The 19,455-nt window shown below is 41.6% G+C and overlaps 1 protein-coding gene across 1 annotated transcript in view; it reads right to left on the reverse strand.

Annotated features, from left to right (window-relative positions):
* SLC9A4 (solute carrier family 9 member A4) overlaps positions 1-19,455 on the reverse strand; it is a 61,813-nt gene that overhangs the window by 16,087 nt on the left and 26,271 nt on the right. Inside the window, exons 3-8 of the mRNA XM_045981380.1 lie at positions 16,570-16,829; positions 14,961-15,178; positions 12,316-12,518; positions 11,200-11,286; positions 7,448-7,518; positions 2,302-2,463 (exon numbers count right to left, since the gene is read on the reverse strand). Coding sequence (XP_045837336.1) covers positions 2,302-2,463; positions 7,448-7,518; positions 11,200-11,286; positions 12,316-12,518; positions 14,961-15,178; positions 16,570-16,829 — 1,001 coding nt within the window. The remainder of the gene's footprint in view (positions 1-2,301; positions 2,464-7,447; positions 7,519-11,199; positions 11,287-12,315; positions 12,519-14,960; positions 15,179-16,569; positions 16,830-19,455) is intronic.

Raw genomic sequence — 19,455 nt, forward strand, 5'->3', positions numbered from 1 at the left:
GACAACTTGTGGTGATAGTGTTCTCTTGAGGTTCACAGAGTTTTGGAAAGCTAACTCTCTTGTAGAACAATTGCTTAAACTTCTAAAGAAAAAAATATATGTGCATTTTGTTGTTATCATCTCATACAGAATAATAAAAAGCGAGCTGAGTACACACTTCTTTTTCCTATTATTGTATGAAGGTTTGTTTTGAAGAAATTAGCTGCTTTGATCTTGGGAGAGGAATTCCTTTTTGCTTGATGTCGTACAGATTTCTGATGAGATCAAATGAATGCAATTTAAATACGATTAAACTTGTATAAAATATCAGGTAAAAGAATCTCCTCTCCTAGCCCAGTTAACTCACGGGTTTGGGCTATTAGCGGGGTAGGGGAAGAGTCTCTAACCTCTTGGGCTCTCTTACTAATCTTGAATCTATGTCCAAAAACTAATGAACTCAACAGAAAGGCTTCCTCCAGATAAAGCTGGCTTGGAAACTGCCTTGAGGTTACAGGCTGGGCTAGCTGCTTACGACCAATGCAACGTAATAATGAGATTACAAATATATTTTAGCACATGACAGCCTGATTCTCATTTGAGATAAGCGCCCAAGACCAAGAGCTCACAGGACTACTAAGCAAATGGATTGAAAAAGTTCCTAATGGTTTAAGGTGCCTGAAGCTATCCAGCCCTCCTGCAGGACATTAACTCCCCTTTCCCCCTTCAGTGGGCAGGTCAAATGCCTGGGGACCAGAGGGTCACCTCTTCTCACTCTCATAGCTCCCTAGACTTTAGGATTGTAAGTTTGTGAGACTTTTTTTTTTTTTTAATTAATGCCATGACCCCATTAAGGTTTGAGCTCCAGAAGGCCAGGGACTCTGTCGGCTTGAAATCCCTGGCACATAATAGGTGCCCAAGGAACAGGGTTGGGCCCAAGATGATGCCAAAAAGCTCAGTCAAGTTAAGTAGGATGCAAACACAATATTTTAGAAAACAAAGGTCACTGTAAAAAAAAGAAAACAATCCACGATGGGCACAATATCAACATTTTAAATAAAGACAGGATTCACAATATTGAGGTTTTTTTTTCTTCTGCCTTAGGCTCTAACATGGGTCCTGCATGGCACTGTCAATAAGTATTTGTTAGCACACTGCCATTTTGGGATCAGAAGTTTCCTTAAAGCAAGCCAGGCAACCGGGAGCACCAAAACAAACAAGGAAACCACAAAAACAGTCTCACAGAGAAATAAGGCAGAAAGCTCTCTATTTACACTGAGATGCCCTCAGGGACCGGACTTGAGATTTTTCTCAGACCTCGGAAGAAAGGCAAGGGTGTTTCTGATTCATTAGCAAGTGAGGGATGCGAGATCACACTCAGTCATTAGCGACCTTTTTACTGCTCTCTGTTCTTAGCTCTTATCTCAACCTGCTTTTCAAACATGAGCTCATGATCAAGTGTCTACAGAAGAGGACCGGATGGCAGTGTTCCTTCTCCTATAGAAATTATGAGTAATTTTCCTCAATTCATAAACTCCTTTTTTAAAAAAAAGATATCTTTTAATTTGTCAGAGAGAGAGTGCACACCAGCAGGGGGAGCAGGCTCCCGGAGGAGCAGGGAGCCTGATGTGGGCTCTATCTCAGGCCCCTGGGATCATGACCTGAGTGAACTGGTTAGGCAGACACCTAACCAATTGAGCCACCCAGGCCTCCCTCATAAGCTTCTTCATGAAAGAAACCTGGACATCCTTGAGTGGGCAGGGGGAGGGGGTGGGGGCTGGCAGGTAAATGTAACTAGCACACCAACCACCACACCTCCTGTTACCACCCCTCGATCCCTAATCCCAGCTAGCGTCAAAGGATGCTGATTGGGTCTCTCCTCCTCATATGAGACAGGAAGAGAAATAAATGACTTGCGGGAGAAATACATATTATTATTAGCATACAATTAGCAAAATCAAATGAACAGGGGTTAAAGGATAGAAATTAATCAAAAAGAGAAAGAAACAGTGTTGTAAACTATGCCACCATTCTAGAAATTCACTTGCCCCTCCTTCCCAAGGTAAGGAGTCATGCAGCTATATATAGCACACAACTTTTGCTAGAAAGTAATGTTCAGAAATTAGGTGAGAGAGGCTGAGCATGGGCCAAAGTACAAATGGCCAATGACCTAATGGCCAAGACTTGGGTCATCCTTTTCCCATGATTTCTCCTTCAAATTTCTGCCTCTTCACTCCTCGTATTATCTCTAAATGAAACGATGAGTTAGTGCCTCCTAGGAATTCTGACATGGAAATTCCAGATCAAAGGACATACAGGACTTACTGGTGGGGTACGGAAAAGGCTGTGGAACTGAGGATCCCAGTTTCTACCATCTCAATAGCTTGCTTCATTTCCAGCTTCTTGTACAAGGAGACAATGCTGGACTTGGGCTGGTTCTTTCGGGTTAGGATTTTCCGTAAATATCTGTGATCAAACTTCTTAAACCTAAAAACAAAAACCAATGGTTTAGACATCTTTAATCTCTGTACGTGTTATAGAAGTATGTATTTTTCCTAAAACAAACTATTACCTCACTCTGTTCTGAACACCAGGATAGTGCTGAAAATTCAGTCTTTGAACACATTTTTTAAAAAATCATAGGAATTTTATATTTTTTATATTTTGTTTTTATTATATATATATATGTATTTTTAATGAAGAAAGAATAACCTAGTAGCCTGAATACATTGAAAATCAACTAGACAGAAGGGAGGGACAAGCTGCAATTAGGGCAGAAAGTATGCATAAGTGCGGAGCGGGGGAGGCCCAGCCCAGCTCAGTTCCAATTGTAGGAGAAGAAATGAGGGGCTGAGGCTTTTGAACAAATGTTCCATTCTAACAGCTCCCAACAGTAGCAGCTGCACTTACAGTAATACTGGCCTATTCAACCAGAACCCAATAAATGTAAATGGCCCAGTAGTTACAGTAGTTTTGCCCATTATGCTGCAGATCATTTTGATTCCTGACAATGCAGGAGGGAGCAGTGGGGGGGAGAACCCACATATCCTGACAGTCTGAATGATGGGGAAGCTGAATAGGCTAGGCGCTGATGGCCGCTGACTATTGTAGGAAACCTCTGGCTGACCCATCAGACTGAGCTGCATGTCCGCATATGGCATCTTCGGAGTCGGCTATTTGTTTGGAGTAGGAATTTTCAACACTTCCAATCATTTTACATTCAAAGAGTAATTTATGTGCCTGCTTTATTTTCCGGAGGGGAAAGGAACTCCCTGGGCTGCTGCCTTCTTATCTGGTGATTGGTCTCCTGGTCTGTGAAGCAGGTGGATCCTTTTAAGTCAAGTTTCCTCTGGGGTTAGCAGGCTGTGATTCCTTAGGACCCACGTTTGGCTCATGCCAGACCTGTTCGTGCTCCGTGGGCTCACCCCTCAGCCTTCTTGTTTTCTGCCTTTCTTCAAGAGAGGCTGTTTTTGTTCCTGTCTATTGTTCAATCCACTGCATTGCTCCCCACCCATAGGACTTCCGTGACACTCTTCAAACTGAGCTCACCTTGACCTTTACTGTTCAACACGGGTGGGTGCCCTGCGTGCCACCTGGATCCTCCTGATGTGCCACGGGGTCATTTCCTCTGTGCCCTCCACCACCTGATCCACACCTGCTTCCCTTTTAGCCTCCCTAAAGGCCTCTTCCAAATCTCTTTCTCTTCCTTACCTGTCCCAGAGGAATGGAAGCTTTTCAGAGTCCTGTCCTCATTCAGCTTCCCATCTTCACACCCTGGTGTTATTTAACTGAACATTCTTCTATTAGTCTATACATTTCACCATGGTGGTGTTATCCCCCTAGACTCACTATCTGGAAATCTGAGAGTCACTCTTATGGTCTTTCCTCACCGTCCTCTCCCTAAGTCCCTGGAAGTCCCCCTGTCTGCCTTCTGTTAGTTCCTCATCCCTATGATTCTGAAAGTTCTGTGGTTCACTGAAAACAGAAGAGGTTCTAAATTCAGACTTAAATTCAATCAAGTTTCTGCTGCAGGTTAGTTGATCTCCTGGAGTTGGTTTCTTCATCTTCAAAATGAGAAAAATAGGGCTAACACAGGAGATTCAGGAGATCATGTAAGATACAATATATGAAACAGCTAGCATAGTACCTGGGGCTTCTTTTGTGTTTACAGGATGAAATTCTTACGTCCATGTGGATATCCCTTACATATCTCGCACCCACAGTATCTCTCAAATTCAGCTTTCATATTGCTGTTGTTATTTGCCTTTCAAAAGCCAAGTATGGTCATACTATTCTCCTATTTCTTTCTCTCTTTTTCCTTTTTAAAAAATGTATCTTATTTTATTTGAGTTCAGTTAATTATCATATAGTGTACCATTAATTTCAGATGCAGAGTTCAGTCATTCATCAATTGCATATAACACCCAGTGCCCATTACATCACGTGCCCGCCTTAATGCCCATCACCCAGTTACCTTATTCCCCTACCCACCTCCCCTCCTACAATCCTCAGTTTGTTTCTTATGATTAAGGGTCTCTTATCTTTGTTTCCTTCTCTGATTTTGTCTTATTTTATTTTCCCCACTCTTCCCCATGATCCTCTGTTTTATTTCTTGAATTCCATGTATGAATGAAACCATATGATAATTTCTTCCTCTAATTGACTTATTTTGCTTACTGTGATATCCTCTACTTATATCCATGTCATCACAAATGGTAAGATTTCATCCTTTTTGAAGGCTGAGTAATATTCCACTGTGTACATACCCACATTTACTTTATCCATCCATCTGCCAATGGATGTCTGGGCTCTTTCCATAGTTTGGTTATTATGGACATTGCTGCTATAAACATTGGGGGTGCAGGTGCCCCTTCAGAGCACAACATCTGTATTCTTTTTGTAAATACCTAGTGGTGCAATTGCTGAGTCATAGAGTAGCTCTATTTTTAACCTTTTGAGGAACCTCCATACTGTTTTCCAGAATGGCTGCACCAGCTTGCATTCCCACCAACTTTGTAAGAGGGTTCCCCTTTCTCTGCATCCTTGCCAACATTTGTTATTTCCTGACTTGTTAATTTTAGCCATTCTGACTGGTGTGAGGGGGTATCTCATTGTGGTTTTGATTTGTATTTCTGTGATGTCAAATGATGTTGAACTTTTTTTCAGGTGTGTGTTGGCCATTTCTATGTCTTCTTTGGAGAAATGTCTGTTCATGTCTTCTGCCCATTACTTGGCTTGGGTTATTTGTTTTCTGGTTGCCAAGTTTGATATTGGATATTAACCCTTTATCTGATAAGACATTTGCAAATATCTTCTCCCATTCTATAGGTTGTCTTTTGGCTTTGTCAACTGTTTCCACTACTCTTCCATTTTACACTACTCTATTTAAAACTCTTTTGATCTGAATGTTTAATGTCAAATAGAATTTTATAGCATTAATGGCTGTATAGAGTTTCTTAGCACTGTGCCATAGAAGTGTATCTCTGTCTTTCCAATCTCTTGTCTCACCACGTCCCTTTCTCTGACTGTGTCTAAACCATGCTGTGCTCTTTCTTGCCTTACATTTTGAAATATACTGCTGCTACTGCTGCTGCTTGGCAGGTTTCCCATTCTTCATTGCCTAGAGAACTCTTCATGTATTCTCAAAATGTCCTCCCATCACTGTACTATTATAGTTCTATACATTTATCTCTGTTATAGCATTTCTTACATGGATCATCATTACTGATTCAGGCTCTTTCTCTTTTCTTTCCCCAAAGACCTTTTCTACTACATTATGAGGACCTGGAATGCACTGAATGTGTCTTACTGCTTAGTGTCTAGAAAATTTGGTATAAATTTGGCTAAATGGAATAATATTAAATGATTTTTCACTGGGTGAACTATCAGGTTTAGACTTTAAAAATCCATGACCTAGGTTCTAGGTTGGTGGACATTTACATAAATTAAGTTCTATTTTAACACTATGAGGACTGTCCTTTTTACTTCATAAAAAAGAGCCCACTCAAAATGCAAATTTGTACAGCCACTGTGGAAAAAAGTATGGAGGTTCCTTAAAAAGTTAAAAATAAAACTACCTTATAATCCAGGAATTATACCACTGAGTATTTAACCCCAAATATGAAAACACTAAATCAAAGGGATACATGTAGCCCCATGCAGCATTATTTACAATAGCCAAACAATGGAAGTAGCCCAAGTGTCCATTGACTGACGAATGGATAAAAAAGATATGACATATAAAAGGGACTACCACTCAGCCATCTAAAAGAAGGAAATCTTGCCATTGCAACAACATAGATGGAACTAGAGAGTATAATACGAAGCAAAATAAATCAGTCAGAGAAAGACCAATACTATATGAGTTCACTCACATATAGAATTTAAGAAACAAAACAAAGGAAAAAAGGAAAAAAGAGAGACAAACCAAAAAACAGACTCCTAACTATAGAGAACTGATGGTTCCCAAAGAGGACGTGGTGGGGGGAATGGGTAAAACAGGGGATGGGGATTTGTGGTGTTGTTGTGATGAGTACTAGGTGTTGTATGGCAGTGTTGAATCACTCACTATATTGTACACCTGAAACTAATATAACTCTGCATGTTAACTAACTGGAATTAAAATGTAAAAATAGATTACTCACAGACTTACAAAATAAAGAAAAAATAAAATAAAACTTAAAGACCCCACACAAAAGCTCTGTTTCTCATTTAGGTGCCACTCCCCATCTTGACAGCAAGACTTTTCAAAAGCCAGGTTCTCTTCGCACCGCCCACATCAGTATGTTGGCAAGCCCTAGAAAGAAAACTTCTGTCGTCTGGTTAACTCAACTACCGTCAACTCCTACATTCACTAAATAGCTATGTTTAACTCCCAAGCTCTCATCTTCCTTATTCTGAGTGAAACTCTCTTCAGGGCCACATAAGAAATATGCCGTAGACTAAAATCCAGAAAGAGAATGTGTTCTGAAATGTGAGATGTGGTGGAGAAGAGAGACTTCGGCATTTGTATAGAATCACATAGAAAGGACCCCTGAAGGTCTTTCACCGCCACCCCCCTCCCCAGTGGAGGACTCTCTTCCCCAGGATCCTTGATGACTCGCTAAACTCCCTTTGTAGCCTTATGAAGCCAGTCATTCCATGGTTAAGCTTCTCTTTTCATTGGGAAACTTGTCCTTGTTTTAAACTTAGGTCTGACTTCTCTAATTTCAACCTGAAAGTTGCACTAGTTCTCTCTGACACAACCTAGTCCAAATCTATGGCCCCTCCACCTGAGAGCTCTCCACTCACAGGCTGGGCATTCCCCCAGCTTCCACCTGCCGCTTCTATGCCATGATTCCTGGGCTCTTTGTATTCCCGGTCCCGTTCCTCTGGATACTTTAAGTCTTATGCTCAGTCTTCAATGTAACATTCTGAGGTTCTTCAGGCCACGGATATCCTTCCTCGGCAGTGAAACCCTCCGCCTCCTTACTTGTCTCTCACTTGGTAGTGGCTCCATTGCCCACACACATCTTCAATTCCAGCTTTCAAGTGATCCATCAGCTGCCAGACCAAATACAGGAAAATGATTGCTGGTGAAACGTTAACTCTAAAAGACACACAAGGAAAGCTAATACACTTTGGAAAACAAAGGAGGTTTTCATTTCCTGGAACATGTCCTCTTTTCTATCAGTCTGTTCATGTAACTGAAACTTATAATGCCTTCCATAGTAATTCCACTTAGTTTCATGATTCAGACTCTGCTGATAAGCTCCTTAATAATGCACAAAACTTTTTTTTTTTAAATATTTTATTTATTTGACAGAGAGAAATCACAAGTAGGCAGAGAGGCAGGCAGAGAGAGAGGAGGAAGCAGGCTCCCTGCGGAGCAGAGAGCCCGATGCGGGGCTCGATCCCAGGATACTGGGATCATGACCTGAGCCGAAGACAGATGCTTTAACTCACTGAGCCACCCAGGCACCCCAATAATACACAAAACTTTTGATGAAAACAGGGTGTTTGCTATTTATTTTGAATAATATTTTTTCTAGAACAACTTGGAAAATATCTCATTACTGAGATCACATGAATGTAATACTAATTGTTACTTATAATTTCAACACCAAAGAAAAATGTTGTCAGGATCCAATTTATAGTTTCTGAAAATAGAATTCTACAAATATCCTATAGTAACAATAACTCATAACAAAATTTACCTATTTGCCTCATTTTTATCTGATTATTTTGTCTCAGTATTACACTTCACAATGCAAGCCAATTATACTAAATTTGCTTCACCCAAATTATTAATAGGAATTTCAGAAAAAAGCATAACCTTTAGAAGCTGACTTCTAAAATACTTTTGCAAAATAGATTAAAATACTAAATTAATTCTGAAATATTTAATTGATGTACTTTCTACCAGTAATTATAACTCTGTTTGAGAAAAAATTAAGGAAGGAGTAAAGTACCCAAGTTCTATTGTCTTATGCATATTATTTAATTTCTAAAAATAACGAATAGAGGGTATAAAAATAGAAACAAAATCTTCAATCATGTTAAAGTATTTCTTTTTCTTTTAAAGATTTTATTTATTTATTTGAGAGAGCAAGAGAGAGAATGAGCAGGGGAGAGGGGCAAAAAGAGAGGGAGAAGCAGACTCCCTGCTGAGCAGGGAGCCTGACACAGGGCTCTATCCCAGGACCCTGGGATTGTGACCTGAGCCAAAGGCAGACCCTTAATAGATGGAGTAACCCAGGATCTCCAAAACATTTCTTATTTTTAAAACATTTGGTCCTTATCCCCATCTGTTGAAAATGTTCAAACGGCCTTGAAGATTGTCGGTTTGGGTTTAGATGACTTTGGCCATAAAATTCAGGGCTGATTTTGAAAGACTTCATCGGTCTCTCCAGCATTACGATCATGAACTTATAGGCATAAAAGAAACCCCAAAATTATCTGAGATAATCATCCCCGCAGAGCCTGAATCTCCTGTACAGCAGTTATGCCAAGTGTTCCCAGTCACTGTTTGTACACATCCATTTTACCTTTGGGTGTGCTATAGAAGAAGCCATTTCCAGAATGGTCTTTCTTAGCTGAACTGAAGTCTCTTTCCCTCTGTCTTCCATGTATTCCCTCTCATTTTTACGCTCTGGAGCCACACAAAATGGCATCCCTCTAATACTATGCTGAACTTAAACAGATAGAAACCATGCTCAACTTCATCTTTGTCAGAATTGAATGTTTTCACTGAAAACTGTACTAGGCTGTATCTGCAGAAGGAGTAGAAGTCTTTACCCTTCCCTAATGAGAAGTTCATAAAGAGCCCAAGCGCCCATGTTCCATTGGAAGGATGATTTCAGAAGCAAGTAGGGCAATTATGAGCATTAGTTACTGTGATGGTTTTTTGAGGTGTCCTCTAAGCAAGGCTAGTCCCAGGTACTATTAACACTAATCTATATGTTGCTGTGAAGGCATTTCGTAGATATGATTAAAGCCCATAATCAGTTGTCTTGAAGTGAGGGAGATTATCCCAGATAATCTGGGTGGGCCTAATCTGATCAGTTAAAAGGCCTGCGGAGTAGGACGGAAGCTTCCCTGATGAAGAAGAAAACTCCAGTTGTGCACTGTGCAGCTACGGCTCATGCCTGAGCATTCTGGTCTACCCATCCTGAAGGGCTGTCTTGTAGATTCTGGGCTTGCCTCGTCAGCCACACAGTAGGTAAGCCAATTCCTTCCAATGACATTCTTTTTTTTTTTTTTGAGAGAGAGAGAAATCACAACTAGGCAGAGAAGCAGGCAGAGAGAGAGGAGGAAGCAGGCTCCCTGCGGAGCAGAGAGCCCGATGCAGGGCTCGATCCCAGGACCCTGGGATTCATGACCTGAGCCGAAGGCAGAGGCTTTAACCCACTGAGCCACCCAGGCGCCCCCCTTCCAATGACATTCTTAATATATATCTCTTACTGGTTCTGCTTCCCTGTTGAATCCTGACAGAAACACTTCTAGCTTGGACCAAAAGGCAAGGCGAATAGATAAAATGAAAGTGAAGGTTGGGACCCCAAAGTTCTATAGGCAAGAAACAGGCTGATCAAAGGAATGAGCGGAAAACATAGGCCATCTTTCATGAAACAGGAAGGATGACTCAGAGGGTGGAGTTGAGAATCCAGAGGGTGGAACCCTTATTGGAGTTCTGATCGGAGGGAACACGGGCAGCTCCCAAGCCTGGAAACCAAGTAATTTTCTCAGTCATTAGAAATGACTCCATTTTTTTCCTTCCATTTCCCCACTTTTTGAAAGGGAATATCTATAGCCATTATCTTATGACTGCCCTCCCAGTGTATTTTGGGAGCAGATGATTGTCTCTTGAATTCCACAGGTTCAGCGTTGGAGAAGAGCTGTGCCTGAGGATGGATAATACCCAGAGGGTCAATCAGTCCTGATTTACATGACTGAGATGATGAGCTTTGAGACTTTTGGGCTGATAAAATTTAGGTGAGATCTTAGTCTTGCAGTTGACACTACAATGGGTTGAGAATTTGGGGACGTCAAGATAGAGTTAATGTATTTTGCCTGTGGAATAGATATGAATCTTTGAGGGGCCAAGGACGGACTGATAGACAGAATAATGGTTCCTGCAGATGTCTATATTCTAATCCCCAGAACCTGTGAATATGTTAGCTTATATGCAAAGGAAAATTAAGATAGTAGTTGGACTTAGGGTTGCCAACTTTAAGATAGAATCTCCTAAATTAACCACGTGGGCCCAACATAATCATAAAGGTCTTTAATGTGGAAGAGGAAGGCAAAAAATTCAGGATCAGAGGGATGCAACATGAGAAAGACCTGAGTGGCCATTGCTAGTTTTGAAGATGAGAGGGGTCCATGAGCCAAAGAATGCTGGAAGATTCTAGAAGCTGCAAGAGGCAAGAAACCGGATTTCTCCCTAGAAACTCTAGAAAGAAATGCAGCCCAGCAACATCTTGATTTTAGCCCAGTGAGACCCATTTTGAACTTCTCACCTCCAGAACTATAAGATAATAGTATGGTTTTTTAAGCTACTAAATTTGTGGCATTTCCTATGGCAGCAATCAGAAACTAGTACAGTCACTCTTAATCTAGCTGGCGAGGAAAGAAGCTACATTTAGTAATGTGTATGCAACATCTCATCAAAACTCTAGATTACTCCTGTCAGTGACAAGTGGAGAACATCCTTTTAACTTATTAGTTATGACAGAGATAACTTACGCGAACATGAAGCTCTTCGTTGATGGATTCTTTTTTATTGGTCTTTCTAACATCCAGGTACCTGACCAGTGGGCCAATTGTGATTCCCTAGACCGCAAACAACAAAACAGAGTTCTGTTAAGTGAAGATTGTCATATAGAGAGTAAATCTATTAGCAAAACTGCTAGAGCTTCCAATTTTCATATCTTTGTTTTTGTACTAGCTTTGATTGGATAAATGCTCTAGTGTTAAGTTCTTATTTAAGTCTTTCAAATTCTGCAATGAAAATAGACATTACTTTGGGACTCCTGGGTGTCTCAGTCCTTAAGTGCCTGCCTTTGCCTCAGGTCACGTTCCCAGTGTCCTGGGATCAAGCCCCATGTCAGCTCCCTGCTCAGTGGGAAGCCTGTTTCTCCCTCTCCCACTCCCCCTGCTTGTGTTCCCTCTATTGCTGTCTCTCTCTGCCAAATAAACAAACAAATAATTCTTTAAAAGAAAAAAATAAGCATAGCTTTAATCACATTTCTCTTTAAAAAAAGGCATTACTTTTTTTTAAAGATTTTATTTATTTATTTGACAGACGGAGGTCACAAGTAGGCAGAGAAGCAGGCCGAGAGGAAGCAGGTTCCCTGCTGAGCAGAGAGCCCAATGTGGGGCTCGATGTGGGGCTCCATCCCAGGACCCTCGATCATGACCTGAGCCGAAGGCAGAGACTTTAACCTACTGAGCCACCCAGGCGCCCCTTAAAAAAAGGCATTACTTTAAGGCAGGAGTTTAGTGTCATCCCTTAAAATAACCTCTCATTAGTTTGCCGAGAAAAAACTCCAGCTAAAATAAAAACTTGAGCTATCCAGTACTAATGGAAATCTTGTTTTCAGTAACACACATTAGAGTAACTATCATTCACCTGCTACTCAGGAATATTTTGACTAATATGTCTTATTGATTAAAAGGCAACATATTTTAGAGGTTAAAGGATGAACACAAACATGATCTAGAAGTATTTGGGAATTTAGTTGGAGTACTGAGCATATACTGAAAAATTAGACAAAGCATCCCCTTTTTTGGTACTATATGTATTAAATACATTATCCTGAAAGACTCTACTTATTTCAGATATGAAAAAAATCTACTAACCTGAACAAATACAGTAAAATATATAACTACCAGAGTAGCAGTGACAAACATTTTCTTCCTAGGAAAAAGAGACAGAGGAAGCAAAAATGCAAGTGAAAAACTTCCAGCTCCTCGGACACCACTGTAGAAAATTATGCACTGGTCCTTGATGGAGAAGGGGAAAGTCCGAAACTGGTTACTGACATAGAAGAGAGTAAATACGCCTAGAAAGAGGGAAATACGTATTAGAGCAGAGGGTCATGAATGAGTAGATATACAGTGCTAGCCTACCCAAATCATGTGCACGTGCCCGCAAAACAATGCAACCTAATTTCATCACATCCATGCTTGTCCACCCGAAACAGAACATCTTACAAAACTTCATTTCTTGAGTAGTTGTGACCAGCAGTACTTCACGTTGTTAGCTTCCTAGCTTGTGCACACGCGCGTGTATGTGTGTGTTTAAAGTTAATAAAATCTTGATACTTTTTGATATGACATGGCATATATATTCTAATCTATACTCAAAATTTTTGCTCTGCCTTTCAAAACTAGGTAAAGCAAGGATATTACTTGGGGGATAGAAACATTTTTGTCATCTCATGTTCTCAATGAGTAACCAAAGGAGGCATATAATTTTAAACATAAGAGGACTCTCTTAGTGATTGTGGTCTCTGCTGGGTAAGCAAAACTTTTGTGGTTGGTTTGGTTCTTCTTGAGGTTCAATGCAAACAAGAAAGTTGGCAAGGACTCAAAGGGGGGGGTTCTTGTCATCAGTAAGTGGAAGGTGGAGGGTGACAAAGCTCGTTTAAAACACAGAGGTGTAAATAAAATCTTTAAAAAAAAATAAAACACAGAGGTGTTTTCTACCTCACTGATTTTCCATCCCTGAGTGGCCCGCATGACCTAGCTTACCACCAATGCACTGCTTCCTGGTGGGAAAGGTCCTTCACTAAAGCTCTGACTAAGGAGCTTTTACTGCAGAATAAAACTCTCAATATCCACGTGTGACTTCTAATCACACAGACCTCACAGCAAGCACATGGATGATGTGAGAGATGGTAAAATCTAAAATTTTTCGTTTTGTTTTATGTGTCCTGGCTCCTCTACATACTAGTATGTGACCTTGGCTAAGGTTCTAATCTTTTCATGTAGTCCGTCTTTCTGGAGGAGGTAATGGTAGGATTTACCTCAGAAGGGAGATGGAAGGCCTGCATAAATTAAATATCTATATATAACAGAAAGCAGGGACTTTGCGTTATAAGCCTTCATGGCTATTATTAGCCACAACAAGTCAGGCTGGGGATGAGAAGAGGCTGGGAGAGAGAACTGGATTCTGACAGCTGGCTCTGTCCCTCACTGTGACATGACCCAGTCAGCCATTCTCTCAGCTAGAATATGAGGGAGTTGGGTTGGATTGTCACCAAGGACCAACAATAGTGACGTATCCAAAATATTAATCCTTTCTTAGATGGTTTATACTCCTGTTAGCTGGGCTGAAGTTCACTAATATTACTTCTCTTGACATTAGAGAGGGAAGGGAACCCAGGAAATTTGTTCATGCCTCCCATTTTGTGGCTGAGGAAGACAATTTTGAATATAGCTAGTTATTAGCCATGCTGAGATCTGATTTGAAATTATACATTTGTATTGTTAGATAACACAGTTTCCTTAATTCTTTTCACCCCAAGAAACCGAACAGGCATACCTATTCAGAGTTGTGGTTTTTTGAATATTTTAATATTTTTGCATTCTTGTTATTCTTTCCTAGATTTAAAACCCACCTTAAATTAATTTAGAATTGCATGTTCAAGGTAAGCTCTTGAATCATTTCCCCTAATTTGTCTTTAACTGTAATTGGCTTGAAAATATTGATAAAGTCAATCAAGCAAATGTTTCAAATCCTGGTCAAAATCATTTAAAAATAAAACCGCTTCTAATCAAAGGGCAACACTTATAATGTCATTTGGTACTTAATGTTCTCGCTAGCCTCAGAAACATAATGCAAGAGATAATAAGCAGCCATTAGTCAAGAGATCTCATGTTTTTTAAATTAGGCACATTTTATAGGGGTGAAGTCAGTTACATTATAGAGTTGCCTTTACTAATTAGTAATAAGCGCTTTTAAAAATAAAGATTCACTTTCTGGTCCTTGGTTTTCCATACGTCAAACTCAACCCTCAACTAAAATCACCTGTGGGTTTTAGGGGACTGTTTTCTGGCAGTACCTGCCTTACATAGAATGCATGTAGTGAGATCTCACTTTTCTTGTAATAAAAGTGTAAATGCTCACAGTGTATAACCTATATCTTATCTAAGGTGCAAGAGGGTAAAAACTGACAAGGAAATGAAGAACAAGGGATAAATTTATTGAGTTATATTTAAATGTGTAGAAGTGAAACTTCTCTCTTCAAATAAAAAAGAGAAACAAACTCCTTGCCCCAGCCTTGTTTCAGTGCACAACTTTCTCAGCCTCGAATTGCTCTGAACCGAGTGAGGGAGCAGACAGACAACATTCCTGGTCCGGACAAGGTGCCTCTACTCCCCTAACCTGTAAAACCAGTTATCGTCACCTCACTACTTAGGCTGTTACACTGCAGAGAGGGAAAAGAAAATTTGTAAAAAGCAAGCAGGCAGGAGCCTCTGTGGGTCCTGCTGTCCCTTACTAATGGCTCTCCAGATCTGGCAGAAGACCAGGGTGAAACAGATGAAGGCCCAGTTCCACTCATGGTTCTTCCCAATGGTGGACACGCCCATGAAGATGAAGATCAGGGTCTCGCTGACGCTGCTCAGCATCTTCATGAAATACTTGATGGTGGTGTAGGATGTCTGGGACACATTTTCCTCTACATACTTCTTCATTGTTACTGCGCAGGCCGTGATTCTGCAGAAGGAAGACAGTCTCAGGAGAAGCCCGAGATTTCACCTCCCTGAAAAACTCCCTCCTGGTGATGTCATAGATACACACATCTTGTTTTTATCCAGAGAAAACATCGTGTCCATTGCCCTTTCCCTTTCACCACAGGTTTTCTTTCTTTCCCTTCTCCCTCCCCAAAGAGTTTGCTCAAATTACTGTGTTAGAGAACGTGGGCATGGCATGGATTTCTCACAAGAAAATGGCATCGGGGCGCCTGGGTGGCTCAGTGGGTTAAGCCTCTGCCTTCGGCTCAGATCATGATCTCAGGGTCCTGGGAACTGAGGGTCCCACATCGGGTTCTCTGCTCAGCGGGGAGCCTGCTTCCCCCTTTTTCTCTGTATGCTTGTGATCTGTCTCTCTGTCAAAAAAATAAATAAAATCTTAAAAAAAAAAAAAGAAAATGGTATCAACCATTTGTTCATTGGGTGCACAAACCCAAAGCAGAAGTGTTTCTGGAAAGAATAATGAAGCAAGGCTCTCATTTCCTCCACCCGAGCAATATTTTTTACAACAATTTAATGAGAAATTTTTTATTTAAAATGTTTTTACTCTAGGGTCACTAGCAAGTCAGGGAGGAGGATGGTGGTGAGTGGTTACCTGAGGACAAGGGAAGAGAAAAAAATCTTTGCCTTGTCTAAGTAATTTATACCACTTTTAAGGTGGGACAATAATGAGTATCTAGATTTTATACTATTATATTTAATTAAAATAGGTATTTCTAGGCAATAAAATTAAATATTTCTGCCTGAGTAGCTGGGTATGAGGATAATGCCATAGAAAAAAAAACAACATGACCAGATATAGCAAGCCAAGTTAAGAAACCTCATTCCAAGACGTATGGAAGGATAAATATTTACAAATAGCTTCATTAGGAAAAAGAAATCTGGACTTCTGGTCTTATCCCACCTACCGACTCTCATTCCAGTCTGGTGTGATGTGATTTAAGGGAAATAGGAGAAGGCAGAGCTCAAGAATGACAGTCCTTCATGGCATGCTGCCCTTTTCCTTCAAAATAACGAATTTTTCAAGGGGGAAGAAAAAGCTTTTGAAATGAGACTTTAAGCTTGAACTTCTAGTTCTTCTTTGCATCAGAGCTTTTGAGCCTTTTAAATTGACCTCATAATTGCTCTGCTCTGCTAAGGTCATTCAGGAGAAGAGCAAATACAAAGGCTGGGGGGAAAGAACATTTGTTTGGCAAAGGCTCCGAATCAGATTTTACCGAAGTTTAAAAACCTAAATCCAGCAACACCTTTGCAGATTAGTGTCAGAAGTTCTGCCTTCTGCAAGTGCTAGTCCACACCGTGCGGTCCTGCATTCTCTTTTATTGCTGTAAGAGTCGGTCCGTGGTTTGTACTCACGCCAGGATGCCGGACAGGTAGAGCGTTTCCGCAGCTAAGTAAGACAGGTAGCTGAACATGAAGACGATGAGTGGTTCGATGGCAGAGATATTCTGAGTGAAACGCGTGATAAATGCAGAAATAAACCCAAAAATGATGCCGAAAAACACTCCTCCAACCCCCACAATAATGAATCGGGCACATCCAGCCAAAATGTCAACAGGTTCTATGTCTTCAAATTTATGCATCTTTGTGAAGGCAATTAATATATTGTATAAGACCTAGACAAAAAGAAAATGAAAGAAACATGAATTAGAAAATGAGAATTACTTGACACACAGATTCTTAACTTCGTGTCCAGCTGAGCAATACGTAAGTGAATTACAGGACCATAAATATTAATATGGCTTACGCCTAACTTTAAAATCATTCTGCATAATTTACTCTTATTCATTACAGTGGGTAAGAGTCTAATACAGCTGTCACTCACTGAGCACCTACTCTGGGCCAGTCTCTTTGCGAAGCTCTCTGTTTCAGTTATCAACTAACTTAATCTCCTCCCAGCTCCAAATGCACCTTTCAATACGGGCTCAATAATAAACAAGGGAATTCCCTCAGCAGAACTTTTCTCCTTCAAGGGAGCCGCAGGTTACACTCTCTCAGCAGAGGGCGCTGAAGGGACATTGCTGGGAGAAGGGGCTTTCCAGCAACTTCCGGTGGGCGGGGCAAGAGTCAGTCAGCTGACTGGGAGGACTTCCAGTAGGTCCTTCGAGAGGTGGGCCACAGGCCTTGGAAGAAATTGGTCTGTATGTGACGGCTTCCACTGGAGATAACTTGTCCGTGGACCTCCCGACGTGGAAAAAAGAAGCCCTGGCATAACCCTCATGCAGCACGCTTGTCGTCAGGAGCCCCCCTGAGCAGCCCACTGTGTGTCAACCCTCTCCTCTCCCCTGTCCGCGCAGCCTTCTCGGAAGGCTCTGTGCCCCCTCCAAGGCCCAGCCTCCCACTGCACAGCGGGTGCCGCCGACTACTGATGCCCTCTCCCTGCCTGCTTCCCTGAGGGTGGCCTGCTCTTTGCCCAGCGGCTCGAGGGCAGCTTCTGTCCCGCCCAGTGGTCCATCCACACCTCCAGGGAGATGGGAACCCTTTCAGGTTTATCCTTTGGTAAAGCTGGTACCCTACTCTAAGGGTACCCGGAAGAGTGCGCCTAGCTTACAGCTCGTCCTTTGTTACAGTTAACCATTTCGATATTAAAACTTCTCTGTTTAGAAGGAAGTTGAGGGAAACTGGAAGGAGAGGTAAACCATGAGAGACTATGGACTCTGAAAAACAACCCGACGGTTTTGAAGGGGCGGGGGTGGGAGGTTGGGGGAACAGGTGGTGGGTAATAGGGAGGGCACGTACTGCATGGAGCACTGGGTGTGGTGCAAAAACAATGAATACTGTTATGCTGAAAAAATAAATAAATCAAAATTTAAAAAAAAAACAACTTCTCTGTTTAACCCTCTGTGTGGTTTCTCTCTCTCAGTTGGACCCCACCTACGCTACTTTGCATATATGTCATTTCACTGAATCCTTCAAATCACTGGAGCCCACCTGATACACACTCCCCATTTTCCTGCTTTCTCTACTCAGTTCAACGTGTGTAAGAAGTTACAGTGGGGGCGCCTGGGTGACGCGGTTAAGCATCCGACTCTTGATTTTGGTTCGGGTCATGATCTCAGGGTCCTGGGATGGAGCCGCACTCATCAGGGAGTCTGCTTGTCCTTCTACCTCTGCTCCTTCTTCCACTTGCACTCTCTCTCTCCCTCTCTTTCAAATAAATAAATAAAATCTAAATGAATGAATGAGTGAATGAATACATTACAGTAATCTAGGGATCACTGCTTCATGTGCTTGGCAGCCAGAATTTAGACTGAACTTCTGAAAAGTGGCAGCTGCCACACCGTTAATGAGACACACAAAGTGAGATCTCTGAGGAAACTGAAGACCTTTGAGATCACGCCCTGAACAGCCCTGATAAACCACAAATATATGTATTGGCCTTTGTTTGCCTAAACTAGGAAAAATGGGGGAAAAAATCAGAGCAGGAGCAGAAGCTAACACTCAAGGAAATAAGGTCAATGATTATCTGCTGTATGTGGAACCAGAGGAGTGGGCGGACCCTCCAGTATGGTTAGGTCTCTATCCCATTCATTTCCCTGGCTCTCACTCTGCTCTCACCTTACTTCTGGAATGATCCCCCACCCTGTGACCTGCAAGACTTGCCCAGGTCTGAGCCTCCTGTGTGACTCTGACTTCTCCATCCCCAATTTGTCTTTCTCTACTGAGACACTCCGTGTCACCTCTGTTCTTCAGGGTGCCCTGACAGCGTTTGGATACCGACCTTGGCTTCACCCATGGGGCTTACCAGAACTACTAGCAGCTTTGTATACACACTGACCCTTTGGCCACTGTCTTCCATCTGCCATTCCTTCCCCAGCCCTTATCCCAGTCCTGCCCTTTCCAGATCTGCTCTGTGAAGGGCCTCTGCTGATATCCCATGACATCATCTTTGATTAAAATTTGTTTTTCTGACAGAGATGGTCAATGAAGAAGCGTAGGCTGGCTTCTTATTAGGTTCAAAAATCATAAACCATCAAGGTACATTTAAAACAAAGTCCCACTTCATCTCATTTGCATTTCTAAGGAGTGCCTCATCTGTTTGAGTGAGGTTGTTCTCCAGTAGCAAAAATAGCACAAGCAGCTGGTCTGTGGCAATGTGTGTCTCTGTTCATGGGTGCCCTAGAGTTACTGTATAGACTGTTAACAAGCATTCTTATCATTTTCTGTGTGGAGAGCAAAAATTTTATCCAGGGATGCCTGCATGGTGGTTAAGCATCTGCCTTCGGCTCTGGTCATGATCCC

This window comes from Meles meles, chromosome 16 (assembly GCF_922984935.1).
Source record: "Meles meles chromosome 16, mMelMel3.1 paternal haplotype, whole genome shotgun sequence".
Classification (NCBI taxonomy): domain Eukaryota; kingdom Metazoa; phylum Chordata; class Mammalia; order Carnivora; family Mustelidae; genus Meles; species Meles meles.